The 20604-nt window shown below is 51.3% G+C and overlaps 1 protein-coding gene across 2 annotated transcripts in view; it reads left to right on the top strand.

The window, feature by feature from the left end:
- Nucleotides 1-10306: 10306 nt before the first annotated feature.
- The window catches only part of LRRC75A (leucine rich repeat containing 75A), a 44942-nt gene continuing 34644 nt past the window's right edge, over nucleotides 10307-20604 (top strand). Inside the window, exon 1 of one of the 2 annotated variants that reach the window (XM_081027237.1) lies at nucleotides 10307-10683. In XM_081027237.1, coding sequence (XP_080883363.1) covers nucleotides 10432-10683 — 252 coding nt within the window. In that variant the 5' untranslated portion in view covers nucleotides 10307-10431. The remainder of the gene's footprint in view (nucleotides 10684-20604) is intronic. The other variant, XM_081027238.1, reaches the window with a different exon arrangement.

Raw genomic sequence — 20604 nt, 5'->3', positions numbered from 1 at the left:
GCAGGTATGACTAAGTTAAGGACCTTGAGGTGGGGAGATGCGATATTGTGACTTATATTAGGTCTTAGTCCACAATTCCTGGCTCACAGCTCTGGGAACTCTTAGAATTTCCTAATGTTATGTGAACGAGGTGATTTTTGGGTCCCACCTAAGGATGGGGGCTGGTTGCCAATGGAACCAACCGTGTGATTAGAGGGTTGGAACTTTCAGTCCCACTGCCCCTACCCCCCACTCCCCCAACTTCCTCCCACCCTCACCTCCCAGAGGGGAGGTGAACTGGAGGTTGAATCAATGGCCAATGGCCTAATCAATCACCTCTATGTAATGAAACCTCCATAAAAAACCCAAGAGGTTGGGGTTCGGAGAGCTTCTAGATTGGTGAACATGTGATGTGAGGGGAGAATAGCAGGCCTGGAGAGGCAAGAAAGCTCCTTCCTTACCCTTTCTCCATACCTTCCCTATGCTTCTCTTTCATCTGGCTGTTCCTGAGTTCTATCCTTTTACAATAAACTGGTTATCTAGTAAGTAACATGTTTCTCTAAGTTTTGTGGGCTATTCTAGCAAATTAATTGAACCCAAGGAGGGAGTCATTGGAACTTTCAATCTGTGGCCAGCTGGTCAGAAGCACAGGTAACCTGGGCTTGTGTCTGGTGTCTGACGTATGTGCGAGGGTTGTGGGCAGTCCTGTAGAACCGAACCCTTAACCTATGGAATCTGATAACTATCTCTGGACAGATGGTGTCAAATTGAGTTGAATTCTCAGACACCCTGCTGGTGTTTAAGAATTGTTTATTGGCATGGGGAAAATCCCTTCCATGTGGGAAATTGGGTCTCAGAACACTAATTTAGATTAGTGTATCTGGAAGTATCTGGAGTATCTGGGAGGGACCAATGTAATCACAAGGGTCCTTATAAAAGGGATGCAGGAAGGAGGGTCAGAGAGAGAGGTGATATGAGATCACAAAGGTCAGAATGATGTGATTGTTGGAAGGGGGACATAAGCAAAGGATTGACAGAAGCCTCTAGAACAGGAGTGTCCAAACTTTTTTCAGCCGTTTTCACCAAGGGCCATATGTGGTAAAATACACAAACAGCCCGGCCACTCACTCGAGGTGAAGTACGTACTGCCTCACCTGGTTTATTTAAGTAAACTAAATATATTTTTGGAATTTCCTGCGGGCCAATAAAAAATGGATTGCGGGCCGCAGTTGGCCTGTGGGCCGCAGTTTGGACACCCCTGCTCTAGAAGCTGGAAAAGTGAAGGCAACCGATTCTGTCCTAGAAACTTCAAAAGGAACACAGGTCTGCCAACACCTTGATTTTACCCAGTAAGACCCATTTCGGACTTCTCACCTCCAGAACTGTAAGTTAATAAAATTATGTTCGTTTAAGCCACTAAGTTTGTGGTAATCTGTTACAGCAACAATAGCAAATGAATACCCGATAGAAAATGGACGAAAGAAGTAAACGGGCATTTAACAGAAAAGAAAATAAATTGGTCACTAAACAGAGTCAACTCATCAGTTGTCTCAGCTGCCATAACAAAATGCCACAGACTAGGTGACTTAGAACATTGCCATTCCAAAAAGGAAAAATAGGAAAGAAGGAAGAGGTGACAGTCCCCAGCAAGTCCAAAACCTAGTCTTTGTCATGGCAGCGTAAGCTGACTAAGGCATCACTTATTGAAGAAACGCACATTAAGGCCCCAATAAGATTCCATTTTAATTGCAAAGTAATTGGAAAAATTAATAAGCCTCTCAATAACAAGCATTGGAGAGAATAGAATATGGATGGGGAGAGGATCTCTCATACAATGCTGGCGGTGGGCAGTAATGCAGTAGAAAACCACCCAGCATTTTTCGTGAAGCTAAACCTTCCACTCCTAGAACCATACCAGACAAGCAGGAACATACAAGAATATTCATGAGAGCACTCTTCCCATTAACAAAAGGCTAGAAACAACTTGAATGGCGTCAGTGGGAGAAGGGAGAAATAAACTTTCATACAATGGACTATTCTACTCAGTGGAAATGAATGAACTACAGTGATGTACAGCAACAAGAATGATTTTTACTAATACAATATTAAGTGGGAAAAGTAGCTCTGAAAAAAATTCCATAGAGCAAGATACCATTTTATAAAGACAACCAAAATAAAAAACTGATACCCTTGGGGCACCCGGTTAGCTCAGCTGGTTAGAGTGCGGTGCTCTTAACAAGGTTGTGGGTTCGATCCCCACATCGGCCACTGTGAGCTGCGCCCTCCACAACTAGATTGAAACAACTACTTGACTTGGAGCTGATGGGTCCTGGAAAAAACACACTTAAAATAAATAAAAAAGTTAAAAACAAAACAAACAAAAAAAAAACCCTGATACCCTTTAGGAACACAAGCAAGTGCAAAGAACTGTGTAAAGAATGTGGAAACAGAGGAAATGGGTGGGGGGGGGGTTGAATAAAATAAGATTGGGCATAATTTGAAAAGTTAAAATCTGTACCATAGGGACATACAGATTCACTATACTAATCTCTCCAGCTTTGCGTATATTTGAAATTGTCCACTGTAAAAAGCAATTTTAAAATAATATAAAGAGGAAAGCAAGGAATGATGAACACAGGATTCAGGGGGCAGGGTGATGGGATGGGAGGGAACCCTACAATGAAACGTCAGTTGTTGCCAAGGGACTGGTTTAGCTTCCTTTTGTTTTGGATGGTGAGTTCATGGGCACTTATTATATAACTAAACAAACAACTCAGTTAAAGCAAATCCTGTATGGAGTGATAAAGAAATAATTGGAAAAGCAGGGGGAAAGAAGCGTGACGTCAGTCTTGTACACAGTTCTCGGTGGCACCAGGTAGAGGAGCCCCAGGGCGCATCCTGCTGGCGCTTTGTTTGCAAGGAGAGAGCTTGGAGCTCGTGGAGACCTGGATGGTAGTTGTCCTGCCCCCTCAGAGGCCACGTCTCTCATCTGCGTGCCTGACCAAAGGCCTGGGCAAGGCATCCTAGGGCCTCGGGGTTCCTGATAAGAACTGGTCCAATGTTTGGAATGTCACACAGATGAACTTTCAGACTAAAATGTGGGTGTTGACATTCATCCCCCACGTCATTATTCAGGGACTCTGACGCATTTACCTGGTAGCCGAGAGAATGTACCAGGTGTTGGAAGAGCTGCTAAGAGAATAGGCTAACAGGCCTCCTAGAAAGGGGGAGGGTCTTCCTTCGAGAAGAAAATGAACTAAGAGGCAGGGACCCTTGTTGTTGTGCGTGTGTGCTTTCAGTGTTCCCTCAGGGTCAGTTCTTTTGGTGATGCTCTAAATTCCACCGGGTCCAGAAATGGTTCTGTCCACTTTGCAACCTTAATGAGCCCTCAGGAGAGAAACTCTTACTCCCTTCCATCCCATGCCCTAGTTCTTCCAAATTGTGGTCCCCAACAGACCCACTGGGGGCTTCAGGATCCCTGTAAACTCATTAGAAATGCAAATACCCCTGATTTACTGAATCAGAAACTGAGGGTGGCGCTCAGCACACGTGTTTCAACTGGCCCTCCAGGGGACTGACGCCTGCTCAAGTTTGAGAACCACTGGTTGGAGTACATTTTATCCCATCCCTGGACTCCTTATGGCTTCACCGCCTTCCCTGACAATATTCCATAGGTCATTGCTTCTAGGACCTCCTGTCACCTATTTGCCCCAAGAAATCCCAGCAGGGATCATTCTAATCCCTCACTTTTGGCTCTGATTCTGGAGCTGCTGCAGCAAACCTCATGGAAACAGGATCCCTCAAAGCTCCTTGTCTCCTGCCTCAGCAGGAGGCCGTCCACACACCCATCCTGCCTGACCTCCCGTCTGTCTCAGACCGCTCTCTGTCCCACTCCCCTCATCTGCAGTGCTACTGTCACCTCTCTCCACAGGCCTGTGCCCTGCCTTCTCCCCTGGCATTGTAGCAGGTAGCTTTCTATGACACTAAAAAAATAAGACCACAAGGCAAGAACTCCTCCAATTTTTCTGACATCTGCAAATTTGTCTGCATCTTTCCTCCTCCTTTCCCAAATCCGTGCCAGAGTCTACCTGACGCTTGTCTCAGGCTCGTCACCTCCAGCTACATTCTAGGTCCCCTCCCACCCACGTCCCCAGGGGCCTTCCTGTTCTGTGCAGCCTGAGTCCTCTCGCCATATTCAAACACAAACAGCAACTACATGACAACATTTTCAAAGAAAAGTGTTTATTGTCATGCGGGGTCTCCTGCGGGGTCTCTGCTCCAGCTCCCCGCACCAGAACGCAGGACATGGTGAGGCCAATAAGGAACACCCACGGAGCCACAGGTAGGGAAGTCATACCACTATGGTCTCACTGGAGGCTGGGTTTACACGACGTGCGACCTGCTGTCCGCTTTGCTGCCAACCGACCGACTCTCCTCGGCTCTCCTTCACTCTCCTCCACTCTCCTCTGCTTCCTTCCGTAGTCGTGGCAGTTATATTAGTGGCCAATGGCTCAACAGCCGCAGCCAAGGGCCAACCAGCCACAGCTGACGGCCATCCACTACCTGAGCCAGCACTTCTTCACATGAAGCCGAGAGCCTGGAAACCGCCCTCTGGGACTCTGTCCCCACAAGTATATATCGAGCATCTGTATTTTCTAAACCAGTGCAGACTTGGTTTTGAATCCCAGCTCTCCAATTACTATCAAGAAGGCACTCGCCAAATTCTTCACTTGTTTCTGAACGTCAGCTTTGTCCTCTGCAAAATGGGCTATCATAATAACTTTTTGCAAGCTCATTAAGAAAAAGATTAAATACTATCAATGTAAAGCCTATTGCAGCAACAATAAGAGCTTCACATATTGGATACAAATATTTACTGTTTGGTCCACATATTTGATATTTTGATTTAAATATTTAATAATCTGAATGATCTTTAAGTTCCATTAGGCATATTATACTTCAAATTCTTACAACATGAACAGAAACTGAAGTGAGTGTTCAAAGAGAAATCATAAGTGTGATGATTGGGTGTTCATGCTTTTGCGTGAGATGTGCCTCACACACACACAAAAAGAGAAATCATGATGAGAATTCCTTAATTCCAGCTTTGATGGTGAGAAAAGTCCAATGTTTCCCACGTTACGAAAATTACACACTTAAAAGAGTATGACCGAAACTTAAAAGAGTAGGACCGAAAGGATATATTCCATGATTACCTTTTTTTGTCATTAGTTTTATTTACTTGCAGCAAGTAGACAATGAATTCACACCCAAAATTCTGTCTTGCCATGATTACCTCTTAATCAAATGATCTATTTCCCATGTAACACAAACAAAAACAAAAACCAGCAGTCCCATTCACAACCAAGTGTCCTAAGAGAGCAAGCTGTATTAACTCTCTCAGCTGTCTTATTTGCTTCCCATTTGCTTCTTAATTGCCGTAAACTAATTTTCTGAAGATCATCAGTAGTTTCTCTATCAACAAATCCCACCGACATGTTAGTGTCTGGTTCGTTCTGTCCTTTTCTTGAGCCCCCTCTGTGTACTGGGTTCCTAGCACTAAGCTAACACGTTGGAGGTGGTTGTGCGTTTCTTCAATAAGCATTTCCTGAGCTCCTCCAATGTGTCAGGCACTGTGCTCTGTAAGTCCTGCTGGACACCTGCCCTGCGTGATGATAGGCCGTCACAGCCATGTCCGGCACAGGCAGTGCGACCTGGAGAGCACGCCAGATGGATTCCTAACGTTAGCCAGTGGGAGGCAAGGGAATCTCAGAGGCTATCCCTGAGGAAGCGACATCTGGGTTTAGTCTAAAGGACAAGGAGGGTTTGACCAATGAGGGGATGAAGAAGAATGTTCCAGGTAGAAGAACAGCATGTGCCAAGAAACAGTAGAACACAGTACAAGATATTCTATCATATTCACAAGGTATTACAGTCACATGGCAGAAGGCATGGGAGGCATTCGGGGAAGGTTTCCTGAAGGATATGGCACCTAAATGGAGTCTTACAGGATGAGTAAGCATCTGTTAAGGGGTGAAGGACACCCAAGGAAGACAATGAAGTACGAGTATGTGCAAAAGCACAAAGTATGGCATCTTGGGAGAGGTGTAAGAAACACTGGATGGTGACTGAAGTGGAGGACATGAGGACAGTGTAGCTGCTGGGGACATCAATGCCATGTTAAGTAGTTTGGACTAAAAGTGATAGGACTCACTGAAGAGGGGAGTGTGTGTGTGTGTTCCATTTTTAGAGTGATCACTCCAATTGCTACATGGAAGATACGTTATAAGGGGCAAGACTAGAGGTGCAGAGGGAGACAAGTTGGAAAGGCTATTGTAATGCAATGACTGGGGTCAAAATGACAGCTCCTCAGAAAGGCAGTGGCTGTAAAATGTAATATTTAAACAGTAGAATCAATGATGTAGAGTAATATTAACAATACAGGCTTTCAAGTCACACAGACCTAAGAGTGAATCGGAGTTCTGCCCCTTACTATCTGTGAGACTTTGAGCAAGTCACTTGCCCTCTCTAAATTCCCATTTCCTCACCTGTGAAATCGTGATTATAAAACCGACTTCACAGTTGTTGAAAGAATGACAGCATAATATACAGAAAGGACACAGCCTGAGACTGAGCATATGGTCACTGCACACAGATGACAGCCCCAGTACTTAGCAGCATTAACCGGACTTGGTGGACCCGCTGCAGATACTGAGAGAGACCAGAGCGTTTCTCCCAGAAGGCGCTTTATAAGCAGGTGCTCATTTTTGAGTATGCAATGCCCACTGTTGAAAGAGACAGTGCTCCACAGGCCACTCTCACTTCTTCACATCTCGCTGTGTGTGCCAAGAAAGCAAAACCCTGACCCTTTTTACCTGGGCCACTTCTCCGGGATATGTGAGCAATGAGATACTGTCTCCTTCCAGGTTTGTTTACCGTTTCCTATAAAAGCAGTAGATTCCTAAGCTCAGTGTCCCACAGCTGTGACACAACTCTGCTGCATGTGGAGCATCCATCTGGGCCCATCGTGCTGCGCCTGTGGGACTCAGAGACAAGAGGAACTGATGCAAATACAAAGGTCTGACAATTAAGTTCGCGAACTCATCCTAGAAAAAGTGCTGCATCCCTCATTGCTGAATATCACTACGGTCACCTTCGAAGTACTCCCCTTGGGAAACTATGCACCAACGCCAGCGCCTAGTCCACATTTCAAAGCAATTCTGGAATTCTTTTACTGGAATGGCCACCAGAGCTGTCGTCGTATTACCCTTGATATCCTGAATGTCATCAAAATGTCTTCCTTTCAATATTTCCTTTATCTTCGGGCAAAGAAAGAAGTCATTGGGGGCCAGATCAGGTGAGTAGGGAGGGTGTTCCAATACAGTTATTTGTTTACTGGCTAAAAATTCCCTCACAGACAGAGCTGGTGCATTGTCATGATGCAAGAGCCATGAATTGTTGGCAAAAAAATCATGTTGTCTAACTTTTTCATGCAGCCTTTTCAGCACTTCCAAATACCATTTCTCTGAAACTAAGACCTAGCCGGACCATCAGCTCTAATGCGTCTTTTGGAGCAAAAATTAATATAAGACCCAGTCCTGGTCTTATTTTACTATAAACCAGGACTGGGTCTTATATTAATTTTTGCTCCAAAAGACGCATTAGAGCTGATGGTCCGGCTAGGTCTTAGTTTCAGGGAAACATAGTAGTAAACTTGGTTAACTGTTTGTCTGGTTGGTACAAATTCATAGTGAATAATCCCTCTGATATCAAAAAAGATTAGGAACATCGTTGCAACAAGTTCTCGAATTTAATTGTCAGACTTCGCATGCTGATGTTTACACTGTATGCTGTGTGTACCTGAGTAATAAAGTCCTATGTTTCTGACCCAGGAGTCTCATGTCTTCTGCCCGCATCCAAGAGTCAGTGACAGGTAAACTTATTAGCTTATGAGTTGGAAAGAGAGAGTTGGAGTCATTAGTGAGTGTGAGTCACAGGTGAAGCCAAGAATATAAATAACACTGCCTAGGAAGAGTTCTGGGGTCACACCCTGGTAACACCAACAAGTAAAGGATAGGGGTAAGAAAAGGAGCTCCCGGAGGACCCCAAGAAGGAAACCTGAAGGACAGTAGTTCCCTACAAGCCAAGAGAGTTTGAATCAAAACAGAGTAGGCAACAGGATCAGATGCTGCTTAAAAGTCAAATAAGATGAAGACTAAAAATGGCCACTGAATTTAGGTCACTGGCGAGACATTTCAATGATGTAATAGGGCCAGAAGCCAAACTGGAGTGAGTGAGGAATGAATGGAGGTAAAGAAGGTGTGACAATAAATAAAAGGTATTTCCAAAAATCTTAGCTGAAAAGGAAAGAGGTGGCACATTGGTGACCGGAGGAGATGGGGGCAAACGAAAGTTTTCTTTGAAAACAGATGGAAAAGACTGAGGAGAACAAGCCAGAAAATGTTGGGAAAAAATTAAGAGCAAGAAGAAGAGGATGGAATCAGGTCTCTGAAGAGGAGGATAGGAATGACATTCAGATCCCAGGTAAGGGACTGGCCTGAGCCCTCTTCCACTGGGATGGCATTTGCCCCAGTCACACACCCTCAAGCAGGCCAACCTACTAGCTCAGGCCATGGGTGGAGTCCGCTGTCCTTAAGGAGGGACCTCATCAGCAGGCTTCCCTGACAGTCACTTTACCTGGTAATCCTGCAGGCCAGAGATGAAAGGCACCAAACTGTTTCCCAGCCTGGGTTCTCTGGAGATGCCAACAAACACGTTCTACACACAAACAATCCAGGCAAGTTTAGAAGGTGCCACTGTAACCCCTCTAAGGCCAGCTGTCAGGAAGACTGCGTGTTCTCTGTCGGCAGAGATGGACATTTGGAAGTAGGATGTCCAAAGGGAAGAGAGCTTGCTGGGGGAGATACAAGCCTCATCTTCCAGGTACTTGGGATTGACAGAGAACACACCTATGGGAAGACCCAGTGATTATTCACAGTTTAGGAAACGGAACAGTTCTTGGTGGAACACCTGTACCCTGCTTGGAGTTTCTGAAGTGTTCTTATTTCAACATGACATAGGAAAGAGCTGAGACTTGCCAGACGCTTAGCAGTCAGTACACGATGGGTTCTGTGTGCTCCCTCTGGTTTGGGATCTGGCTCCCCTACCCCTATAGCCCACATTGTCCTTTCCCCAAAAAAGAGCACCCAGGGCCTGGGTCAGAGGCCAGCACACACAACTGCTGCCCCTCCTGCAGCCCTGTGGCTGAGACCAGGGCAGTCCGTGGTCTGTGATGGGGAAGGCGCCCCATCTTTAGCAGGGCCCTGGTTGGCTTTCCAAGCACCATGAGACCCGAGGGGTTCTGGTTCTTTAAGGGCTAGGCCTGGCAGAGGTGGCCATGGAAGGAGCGGGGCCAGTAAAGGGTGCAGTTGGGCCTATTTGCAGGCATGCCTGTGCTTTTTTTGTACTGGGCTTACCCCCAGGAACCTTCTCCAGAGGTGTGAGAGTGAGAACAAAAGAGAGCAGTTCGTTACACCCTCATGGTCTAGACTCTGAGAGGCTGATGGAAGCAACAGACGGACTTTCTCCATCCATAAAAGAGCACATACACAACACACAACCTTGCGTAGAGTTTCTGTGTCCAAGCACCAACCACCACCACCACCCGTTGCCCACAGGTGTCAAAGGAGTGTACATCTGAATCAGACTGGCCAAAAATGCAGGTCCCAGGGCACCATCGCGAAGATTCGCCTTCAGTGGGTTTGGGGCCAGGCCCGGGGGTCTGCGTTTTAACGAGCGATCCAGACGTCTTGGGCTCTGGTGCTTGCTTAAGGAGCCCACTTCGAGAAACCCGACTCAGGCTGCGAGACCTCCCCACGCTCCCAACTTTCTCCATCTCGCCGGGCGCACCGGCCTCCTCCCTTCACCTCCCGCGGGCCTCACCCTGGCGCACGGTCGTAGAAGCTCCTGGGGAACCCAGTGGGGACGCGAGCGAGAGCCACTGGGGCCTGTCCGCCCCCGTCGCCACCGCGCCACGGCCCCGGGAGGCGCAGTGCAGCGGCCGGCAGGGGGCGCGGTGCCCGGGCCGGCGCCCGCAGGAGGCGCCCGGCGGCCCCCCACCCGCAGAGGAGGGGCGGGAAGCAGAGGGGAGGCGAGAGGAGGGGAGGGGAGAGGCTGGGAGGTGAAGAGGCAGACCGCGCGCGGCGGCGCGGAGCCAGGGCGCGGGCGCAGGGGCGGGAGCCGGAGCCGGAGCCGAGCCCGGGGCGGGGCGGGGCGGGGCGGGGCTGGCGGCCGGCGGCGAGCTCCGGGGGAGCGCGCCCGGGGAGCGCGGAGGGAGGAGCGAGGGGCGCGCGGGCCGCCGCCGCCCCCGCTCCCGCCGCCCGCGCGCAACAGTTCCCCCAAAGTTGCAGCCCGGCAGACGGGCTGCGGCCGAGAACGCAGCGTCGTGGCGGCATGGGCACCCGGCAGACCAAGGGCAGCCTGGCGGAGAGAGCCAGCCCCGGCGCAGCGCCCGGTCCCCGCCGCGAACGGCCCGACTTCTGGGCGTCGCTGCTGCTACGCGCCGGGGACAAGGCGGGGCGCGCGGGTGCCGGCGCGGGGCTGCCCCCCTACCACCGGCGCGTCGGCATGGTCCAGGAGCTGCTGCGGATGGTGCGCCAGGGCCGGCGGGAGGAGGCGGGGACGCTGCTGCAGCACCTGCGCCAGGTGAGCGCGGGGAGCGGACGCGGGGGGCGCGCCGGCCCCGGGAGCGCCCCGCCCCTTCCCGAGAAGGCCCGGGAACGACGAGGGGCACCGCCCTGGGCCCCCTCTCGCGGGGATGGAGCCCGCTCCGGCAGCAGGTGCCTCGGTGCTCCCACGGAATCTGAGGCCTCAGGGCAGGGCGGAGGAAGGATGGTCGGATGAGGCCCAGCTGCAGGGACCTGTTGGAATAATGTTCCCGCTTCTCTCCCCCGCAGGCAGAGGAGGCTGGTCCCAGGGATGGTTGCTGGGAGGGGATGCTGGGAGGGATGCCTGGTCTGAGTCAGGGCGCTTTCTTCATCTACCCACTGGTAGGCATACCCGCCAAGGGTCCTCAAGGAATGCGCAGTTGTCAGCTTCTCTGGGCGAATCCAAGGGCACAGCCCTGGGGCTGGTGAGATGCCAGTCCCTAGGTCGTTTGCTCACCTGGAGGCATCGTAGATTGCACTCCAGGTGGAAGACAGTGTTTTATCTCCCCTGAATAACTTTGACGTGTGCTCAGCCATGAGCCCCTACTGAACAGTGGAGAGAGCGGACAGGGGAGCTGGATTGGTTTCCTGTGTGACTGACTACCTGGCTTCAGCAACTTCAGGAGGCAGCCAGCACTCTGCCCTCTGCCTGCTCCTGTCCCACTGGTTACCGACTGACTGCAGATCTGGCTGGTCCCCTGTTTTTGAGGGCTGTCCTGAGCTGGACATCCCACCTCTCTTTGGCTTATTTTTCTTCCCTATTTTTTTTTTTTTTTTGAGATAGCGATGGCCTGCTCCGTGGATTTTGTTGAGTGGAATAGAGCCAGGAGTGTGCACCTCCTGCATCACCAAATAGGTTGTCTTCACCTGGCTTTAGGGGCAGGGGGAGTCCAGGCCCCATATTCTTGCTAGATTGATCCCATTAGTGGTAGAGTCCATGCGGATGGTGGAGTGGATATCAGGTGGCCTTTCTGAAGTTTTCCTGTCACTGGTGAAAGAAGCTGGAGGGGCACCTTCCTGGGGGGTGGAGGCACATCCATCCTGAAGTGCCATTCTGTGGCACTTCTTCTTTATATCTGGTGTGTGTGTTCCCAAGTTGTGCGTTGCACATGGAGATGGAAGCAGAGACCTGGGGACTTGGGAAGATGGTGGTGGGGATGGGGAGGCTGCTCTTGCGTTGCTTTTCCAAACAACATCCAGAATGAGGCCTGAGGTGCTGCTGGGTTCCCAGGTGCCCTCTCTGAATTAAATCATCAAAGAAAGATGACATTACGTACCACATAACTTTAGCGGTGTGTATTTCCGTGTCTTTCAAAAATTGGAAATCAGCATATGGCCTCTGTGGAAACTCTTTTGCTTTCAAACAGAATAATGGATTTTTCAGACCATCATATCCTATTTGCACACCAGACAGTAAGAAGATTCCACTGATCACGTGCTGTTCTCCAGCACCGGGGTGGGTGCTTCTGGGGAAACAGAAGAGTGGAATTGGCTGACAGGTAGGGGTCAAGACAAGCCATTTTTGGAGGGGAAAGAAACAAAGTGAAGTCAGCATTCTCCAGGGCCAGTCCCAGGAGGCAGACACCTTGGGATTCTCCAGTCCCTCTGAGGCTGAGTGATTCCACATCCTGAATCTGACCTCCTCCCTGGTTTTCGGAAAACAATTAAGTTCCTGTGGCTCCACAGGGTCCTTGAGACAGGGAGCGTTTCCTGAGAAATATTGGTCTTGTGGGTGTCCTGACACCTTCTCAGTGGTAGGACTGGGAAGGCTGACGGGGGAGGGTGGGTTTGATCAGACTTCCCCTTTTTCTGTGAAAGCAGCAAAATAACTTGCCTACCAGCTCCTGGTGTGTTGGCTCCCTTGACCTCTGTCTGTGGGTAAGCTCTGTGGTCCTTTCCAAAGCCAATGATGGGCCTGCCAAAGGGGCCTGGAGAGCTGCCCTGTTGCCTGCGATGTCCAGACCAGGGCCCTAGGCAGCGTGGGAGGGGAGCACTGGGTGTCTACATGTCTATGAAAAACACAGAGGCAGTTTTCTAGGATCGTGAGGCTGTTCAGAAGAATGTTGAGCTGGGTCTGTGCTGTGCACAGAAGTGGCCCTTTCTCCCAAATCGTATTTTCCTTTCAAGTTTCCTCCTGGAGTCTGGAGGTGGTGGTGTTCAGAAAGGGACTAAGCAGTCACTAAGAGACATAAAAACCCCCAGGGCCTCACTAGGGGTCAGACCAGGGAGGCTTTGGTACCTCAGTAGGCAGACGGGGCGAGTGCAGAGCTCAGGGTGCTCCGTCCTGCAGTGACGTCATCCTAAACCTGCATGGTGGGTGTTGAGGAACAGGCAGGGAGGAATAGCAGTCAAGACAATAACAGCCTCCCGCAGTTGCATGGCACTTTGTCCTGTGTTTGTAGTGTGTGTATGGCTGCAGCATTTGTGTATGTGCAGAGCTCCAGGGTTGGAGGGGACGCGAGCTCTTCAATCTCTCTGGTCTTAACCTCAAGTCCTGGAGTTTCTTGAGGCCATGAAAGAGCTTTGGACACTCGTCCCAACTGTACCAACATACACACTCTTGAAAGAATTTCAGAGGGTTCACAAACCCCAAGTTCAGAATAGGCTCCAGTCTGGTACCATCCCTGCTATGTGACTTGCTACAGGCTTGGGATATGGAAACAGGGACTGAGGGAATCATGTGTGGCAATTCATGGTGGCTGTTGGTGCTGCTGCTTCTGAATGCCCCTCATTCGCATCTACCCTGTTTCCCCAAAAAGAAGACCTAGCCGGACCATCAGCTCTAATGCGTCTTTTGGAGCAAAAATTAATATAAGACCCGGTATTGTATTGTATTATATTAATATTATAATATATAAGACCTGGTCTTATATTATAGTAAAATAAGACCGGGTCTTATATTAATTTTTGCTCCAAAAGATGCATTAGAGCTGATGGTCTGACTAGGTCTTCTTTTTGGGGAAACACGGTAAGATTGTATGAGGCGGTGTGTGGGGGTGCGGTTCCCTGCTTGAGGGACAGGACTGTCCATGCTTGTTACTTGCTGGAGAAGTATCAGGAGGCCTTGCTTAATGTTATCGACCCGGAGCTGTGGCCAGGGGTGCAGGCAGGATGCCGGGAAGCTGCCTTGAAGGAGCAGAGTGTGATCCCCATCCCTTTAGGAGCAGTGTAATCATGAGAAGAGCCTGGGCCAAGGATCGGGTTAGAGGTTTGCCTTCTGGTCCCCAGTCTGCTTTGACCCCACAGATAACCTCTCAGTTGTGTTTCTTCCTTTTCCAAAGTATCTGGGGTACCAGGCAGAGCAAATGCTACAAAGTATGAAATTGTATTAGCTCTGCAAATCAAGACACATTCTCACAGCGATGATGATAAGAAACAGGAGAATCTGCCCTTTTTAGGGTCTGGCCAAACAATGGGCGAGGTCTTGGTATCCTCTCTCCGGCCAGGCCCAGGGTGCTTTTGGATTCTGTTTACCTGGCCAGGGCTCAGTCTGGATCAAAAGCTCACTGCAAGTTCAGAAGCTGTCTGGCGTGGGTGCCCTGGGGGTAAAAGTCAGCTGTGGGTAAAAGAGGCCACTCCTCTCCCCTTCCCCAGACCCTGTTCCTGCAGGCCTCACCCTTCCTTATATGTCCCTTCCTGAGTCTTGGAATCAGGCTTGCCATCTTTAAGGAGTCCTGGGGGAGAAGTAACCTTTAGTCATGGAGAGAGGATGGTTGAGTGTCAGGCTACGTGGAAGGTAGGGTGTTATTTCATCAGCCCAACAGTTAGTCTCTGAGTCCCAAAATTTCCAGACTGGGATGTCAGCAAACTTCATGTTCATGCACCAAAGTAAAGGGTCAGTTTCCCTGGGATACACCAGCTAAAGTGGCCCACCTCCTTCTATGCACCAGCCTTCCTGCGTTCCCATAAAGAGGGTCTGATTGGGTTGGTATACTGCCGCTCAGTCTGGCACGGCCCCGTACTGCAGAGCTGTCCAGTGTCAGCCCCACCCAGTGGTGTGGTTTGGACTCCTGGTTCAGTCGGCTGTGGCCAGGGTGGCAGGGCTGGCTTCACTCTACACCTGGGAGCAAGAGCCACGTCACATAATACAAAACAAGAACCCCCGGGACCTAGGGTGACTTGCTTCCCAAGGGGGGGGCTGGATAATGGACAAGCACGGGAGGCTCCCTGGGAACCTGGAGACTGGGCAGGTCTTTCCTATCTGAGGACAGAAAGATGGACAGAATGGCTTTGGAAGGTCACCTTTTTCCTCAGACACCCCACTTACGAAAATCTCTTTAGGCAAACAAGTTGAAGGGCCACCAGACACCAAGCAGGGAGGCCCCCTCCCTTGGTCTTGACCTTAGTCTTCCTTCACCTGGAATGCATTTCCTTGTTTCCACTGAATGCTCCTTATCTTTCCAAGGCCACCTTTCTGGGCCACGCCAACCCATGAGATCCTTTTAGGTCCCGTCACACTGGGTGGCATTTAACCCTCCATACAGTTATCCCCCCATGTCCATTTTGTCTGTTAGACTACGTCATGTGCTTCCTGAGGGTGACGCCCCCACCACTACTATTGTCCCTGGCATGGTACTGAACAGCCGCAGGCCTGTGACATTCTGTAGTAAGTCTGTGAGCTGCGAAGCTGTGTGTCTGCCACCACTGTCACAGTGTGTCCTTAGAAGGCACTTGGCTCTTCGGCCACAGCTGCGCACTGGGGGTGTATTCACCAGGTGCTTCAGTGTGGTCGTGAAATCTGGCACTTTTGCCTTCTGTGTGGTTGGATTCCTAGGAGCAAGGTCCTTGGGGCTTGGCTGTTCCTGGCAGCCTGCCAGGCGGTGGTGTTCTTGGAGAGAGGAGTGGCATGGTGCCAGGCCTTCATGGGCACCTCGGGGATCCCATCCGGGAGGTGTGGCTTAGGGCCTCCACCAAGGTGGTGGGAGGGGAGCGCAGCCTGCTGAGAGAGCCTGGCCTCCCCATTCCTGGTCTGCTGCTTGTGCTGAATCATGTTCATTCCATCCACAGAGAAACCTTACTTTCCAAAATCCACCACTCTGACTGGGCTGGGTACAGGTGTTTCCAACAAGAAAGATGCAGAAGGAATCCAGTGCCAGGACCTGCTTCACTGGTTTCCAGGGCCAGACACACAGCAGCCTCTATGTGGCCAGGGCCTGATGCTGGGTCAGCTCCCCTGGCTTCAGGTCTGCTGGATGGGGGCCTTCTTTCTGGAACAAATGCCCCAAATGCCCACCTACTCAGAGGTGAACCTGCTTTGCTGTCTCTCTTCAGAGCTAAAATACCCTGGGGTCTGTCCATGGACACCCCCTCGCATGACCCTCCCTTGGTGCATTGGTGTATACTCTCCCCCCTCCCCTAATGTTATTTCATTCCCCTACGCACTTTTCTGGGGCATAGGCCATACATAATATCCTATACTGGACACAGTGGGTTTTCAGGAAATCCTTATCAGATGGATTTTAAACTTCTCAGGACCCGCTGCCCCTGAGCTCTCGAGCCAGTGGGGTCTGGCTTACACTTCTCTAGTGTTCTACTCCTAGTACCAAGTCACGTTATCCTTCCAGTAACCTGCAGAGTGGGTACCATCACTCCTCCCCACTCTCAGAGTTCCAGCTGCTCCTCTCCGTACACCACACACCTCCTGCAGGCAAAGCTACCTTGCAGAAGGGTTACTCAGCTGAGTAGGGTCTTTCGCTGGCTTCCCCATCAGGATGCCCAAGGGGTGGGGTGAACATCTGAGATCTCCCCCCCAAAGTGGAGATCTGGGCCAGCCATCTGCCCACCCCCCCTTCTCTCCAAGAGCAGCACTGTGGGTGACTGCATGAGAAAAATGACACACACATGCCCTCTCTGCTCCAGCCTCTGGCCCCTGCTGGCTGTCTCATACCCTCTCTCATTAGGAGAAACTGCAGGGCTGGGAGAGGGGCCCAGCTGTCTAAAACAGCAGACTCAATCGCTGTATCTTAGGCTCACTGTCACTAAAGAGTTGGCTGTTCTCATGAGACAAGTGACCTTGTCACACCGAGTAGGAGCAGCCCCCCCCCCGTTAAAGTGCCCGCTGTCCTCCCCACCCCACCCACCCTACCCACTGGCCCTGAGCGGTGCCACGTGGCTCTCCAGGAGCATTTCCCAGCTTTTTATTTTTATTTTCCTAACTTTTATTAGTTCAAACTCCTGGTTGCTGCAGCCATATGGAGTTCTGCCAATCGCTGCTGCTCAAAGGGATGTGGCATTTTGATGTTTCTAACTTTATCTGAACCAGGATAGACACAGGAGTCCAGCTAAGAGTGGGGAGTGTCAGGTGGGTTTTGCCTACAGAGGTGGCCTCACTTTGGGACTGGGGTTCATTCCCACCTCCAGACCTGCCTCTTTTTGGTCCTCCATGGCCATACACCTATCTTTCTGCCTTTCTCTGTCGTGCTTCCTACAACTTCTCTTTGTGTCTGTGTGTTTCTCTCCCTTCCCTTGGGTGAAAAACGACTTTTTATCTCTTGTTAGTTTGTCTGATCTTGGTCAGCTTCCCTCTGTACCCCGCTCCCCCAAGCCCAGCCTCCAAGGCAGGAGGACAGGGCAGTAGGCCCGTGAGGACTGGAAGGAGTAGGTGGTGGTCAAGAAAGGGGGCCCCACTGGACGGCCGGATGGCTCAGTTGGTTAGAGCACGAGCTCTGAACAACAGGGTTGCCAGTTCAGTTCTCACATGGGTCAGTGAACTGCGCCCTCCACAACTAGATTGAAGACAATGAGCTGCCAGAGGGCGGCCAGATGGCTCAGTTGGTTAGAGCGCGAACTCTCGACAACAAGGTTGCTGGTTCAATTCCCACATGGGATGGTGGGCTGCACCCCCTGCAACTAGATTGAAAACGACGACTGGACTTGGAGCTGAGCTGCGCCCTCCACAACTAGATTGAAGGACAACGACTTGGAGCTGATGGGCCCTGGAGAGACACACTGTTCTCCAATATTCCCCAATAAAATTTTAAAAAAAGAAACAAGAGAAAAAAAGAAAGGGGCCCCACTCAACTTGGCTATGTGGTCATTGGCTCAGTGCCTTGGGTGGGAAGGCCAGCGTTAGAGACACCCTTCCTGTCTGTATACTGTTTTCTAGTACATAAAGCATTTTCTTGTATTTATTTTGCTCTTTAAATAGTCTTGTGAGGTTGCCAGGCTATCGCTTAAAGTAAAAAGTGGCGGGGTGGGGGGTGGGTTTTTTTAATATGAAAGTGGTATACAATAATAGGAAAATGAGAAAATACAGATGAGCACAAATAAGACCCTAGGAATTTAATTAACATATCCACAATTGAGTGCCCGTTTTTCCATGCACTGTTATAGGTGGTGGGGAGGCCGCAGGCAACCAACCAGGAAAAGCAGTCATAATAATTGTTCCCTACCACATGGAGGGACCATGAGGCTCTGAGAAGTCGCGCTTAGCGTGGCCCAGAGTAAGGGTTCTTCAGCTGTGGCTGCCTTCAGTGGGATCTGGGAGTTCTGATCCCAGCTCAGATCTGAACTTGCCCAGCGCCTTCCCGTCTCTGGCCTCAGTTTCCCCATCTACAAAATGAGAGGGTAGATGGTTGAGATGACCACTGAGGCTTCCTGCCACTGTTCAGGTTCAGCTGGCCTGAGGTGTCAGAAAGATGCATTTATTCCCACATGTGGTTGGTTGGTTATTTCTGAGCTGGATTCACATTCATGCCTCGAGGTCCCTCCCTTGTACCCAGCAAGTATAAGAGCCAGGACATGGGAAAGGGCTTCTGCAGAAAAGGAGACCCCTGAGGCCCTGCGACCAACCCCACACACCCCACACCCTGGCCACAGCAGAAGCCAGCCTATCCTGTTGACAGCAGTCCTAGCCGCCTGCCCCTCTTCTGACAGCAGAGAGTAGTCACACAACACGGGGTCAGGTCAGAGCAGGAGACTTTGTAGGCTTTCATGGTGCTCCAAGCCGCAGTGTGAGAGCAAAGGCCATTGTTGACAGAGGCCTGTGTTGTTCCATGAGCCATGGGCCCTTCACCTAGGGTGTCAGGGAGGAGAACAGGTCTGTCTCCAGCCTTGGGCAGGCCTGCTGGGACCTGCTGCCTGCTTGACTCCTTTCCCCCCACTGCCTCCTGTGGAGGCTGCCTGGGCCCCTGTCACATCTGCTGCTCTCCCCTCCCTCCCCCAGTTCCCCTCTGAGGGGTCACTCAGTGTTCATCTCACCCCAACTTTGTGCCTCTCCTGCCCACAGAGACCCAGAATTTCCAGCCCAGGTGGAGCTTCAGTTACCTGGCTACAAGTGTACCTAGTTCTTTCACTCCTGGGTGCCTACAGGGTCGATGGCACCAGGAAGACGTGGTGAAAGTAGAGCCTGCAATGATGCTCTTTCTAGGAGAGATCAGAGGGGCAGATGGTGCTGTATGTAGCTGGGCGGTGAGTGAGTGTAGAGCTGGTCAGATTCTGGCTCTGCCACTGACTGGCCACAGATGCAGAGTGGCCATGCTGGGCAGAAAGCCAAAAGAGTGGCAGTAGGAGATGGCAGTGGGGGCATTCGCAGGTACAGGGCACACGGCACATGCTGGCTGCTGTGCAAACCTCTCGTCTCCCTCGGGGCTTCTAAATGGATGCAGGCCCTGGGCCTCGGAGCTGTAAGGAGTCACCCCCACCCCACCTTTAGTTGGGGCTTTGCCTCGCTTGCCCTGCACAGCCCCTCTCAGCAGCCCTGATGCTCAACCCTCTCCCTCTCCCAGGGTTCCTCCCAGAGAACACCAGTGCCCTGCAGGGAGCCCCGGCTCTCCCTGTGCCCTCAACAGGCGCCCTGCCCCCACCTCACAGCTGCAGTGCCCTGGGGCCACCACCCACCGCTACAGCCTGCCCAACGAGGCTTGCAGGACACCCCCCTCCCGCTGAGGGCCACCAGGCAAGGGGTAGGCCTCCAAGAGGAGACCAGAAGGAGACCCAAGCACATCATCCATCTGCTGCGAGCCAGGACTGGTGGCCTGGGAAGGTGGCAACCTGGGACCCCCCAGCCCCTCCCTGTACAGCCTCCTGGTGCACTAGGCTCAGGCCCCACAAAGAGCAGCAGGAGTGGGGTGGGATTCCCTCCCATGGTGCTGGGGACACATGGGTCAGGAGAACCCACCCCACACCTGGACCTGGGCCTGTCCAGCCCAGCATAGCCTTACCACAGCCAGCTGGTCCTAGCACACCTGACAGCCCCACCCCTACCTCACCCCTTCTCCCGTGGCCTGGCCCCTCAGCACCCGCCTCAGCCTCACCTGAGACCCAGCCGGGGGAGCCACGGTTGCAGAGCAAGGAAAGGGCTGTATTGTAGACCATGGGGGAGATGAGGGGAGAGGAGCTGCAGGTGCTGCTGGGGAGGGAGGGCTCTGTGGTCAGCTGAGGGTCAGGCTCCTATGGTTCCAGAGGAATCCCAGCTGGAAACAAAACCTGTCTTTCCAATTTTCACTCCTGGTGAATGGTCAGACTAGAACTGCCCACCCCACTGCCCCAGGGGCGTGTTCCAAAAGCTCAGATGCAGGACAGGGGCAGGCATTCTTCCCTTCCTCTGCTGAATGCCAGGCTACCTCGCCCAGACCAGCCTGTCCTGACAGTGGTAACACCCACTGACGGTTCCCGGCTCTGGCCCCACCCACCTTTGCACACCTGCTGGGGCGGCCACCCTAGGAGTGTCCTAGGGGTGTCCTCGTTTGTGGCATCTGCCAGGACCGAGGTGTTGAAAATTCAAGCTCTGTGTTGTAGAGAAAAGGCCTATGATAAACTTAAGTGTGACTATGAGGTGTTCGCTGAAATTGATTTATAATCTCTTACCTAAGGCTCCTTACAGCCTTCCCATGGGGACGTCACTTCCTCAATAGATACTGAGCTAGCTGGAGAGAGCAAGGGCTGTAGAGGAGGAAGTGTGGGAGGGGCTCTAGGCCCA

The sequence above is a fragment of the Rhinolophus hipposideros genome, assembly GCF_964194185.1.
Source record: "Rhinolophus hipposideros genome assembly, chromosome: 20".
Classification (NCBI taxonomy): Eukaryota; Metazoa; Chordata; class Mammalia; order Chiroptera; family Rhinolophidae; genus Rhinolophus; species Rhinolophus hipposideros.
This window is presented reverse-complemented; position numbering and strand designations above follow the sequence as displayed.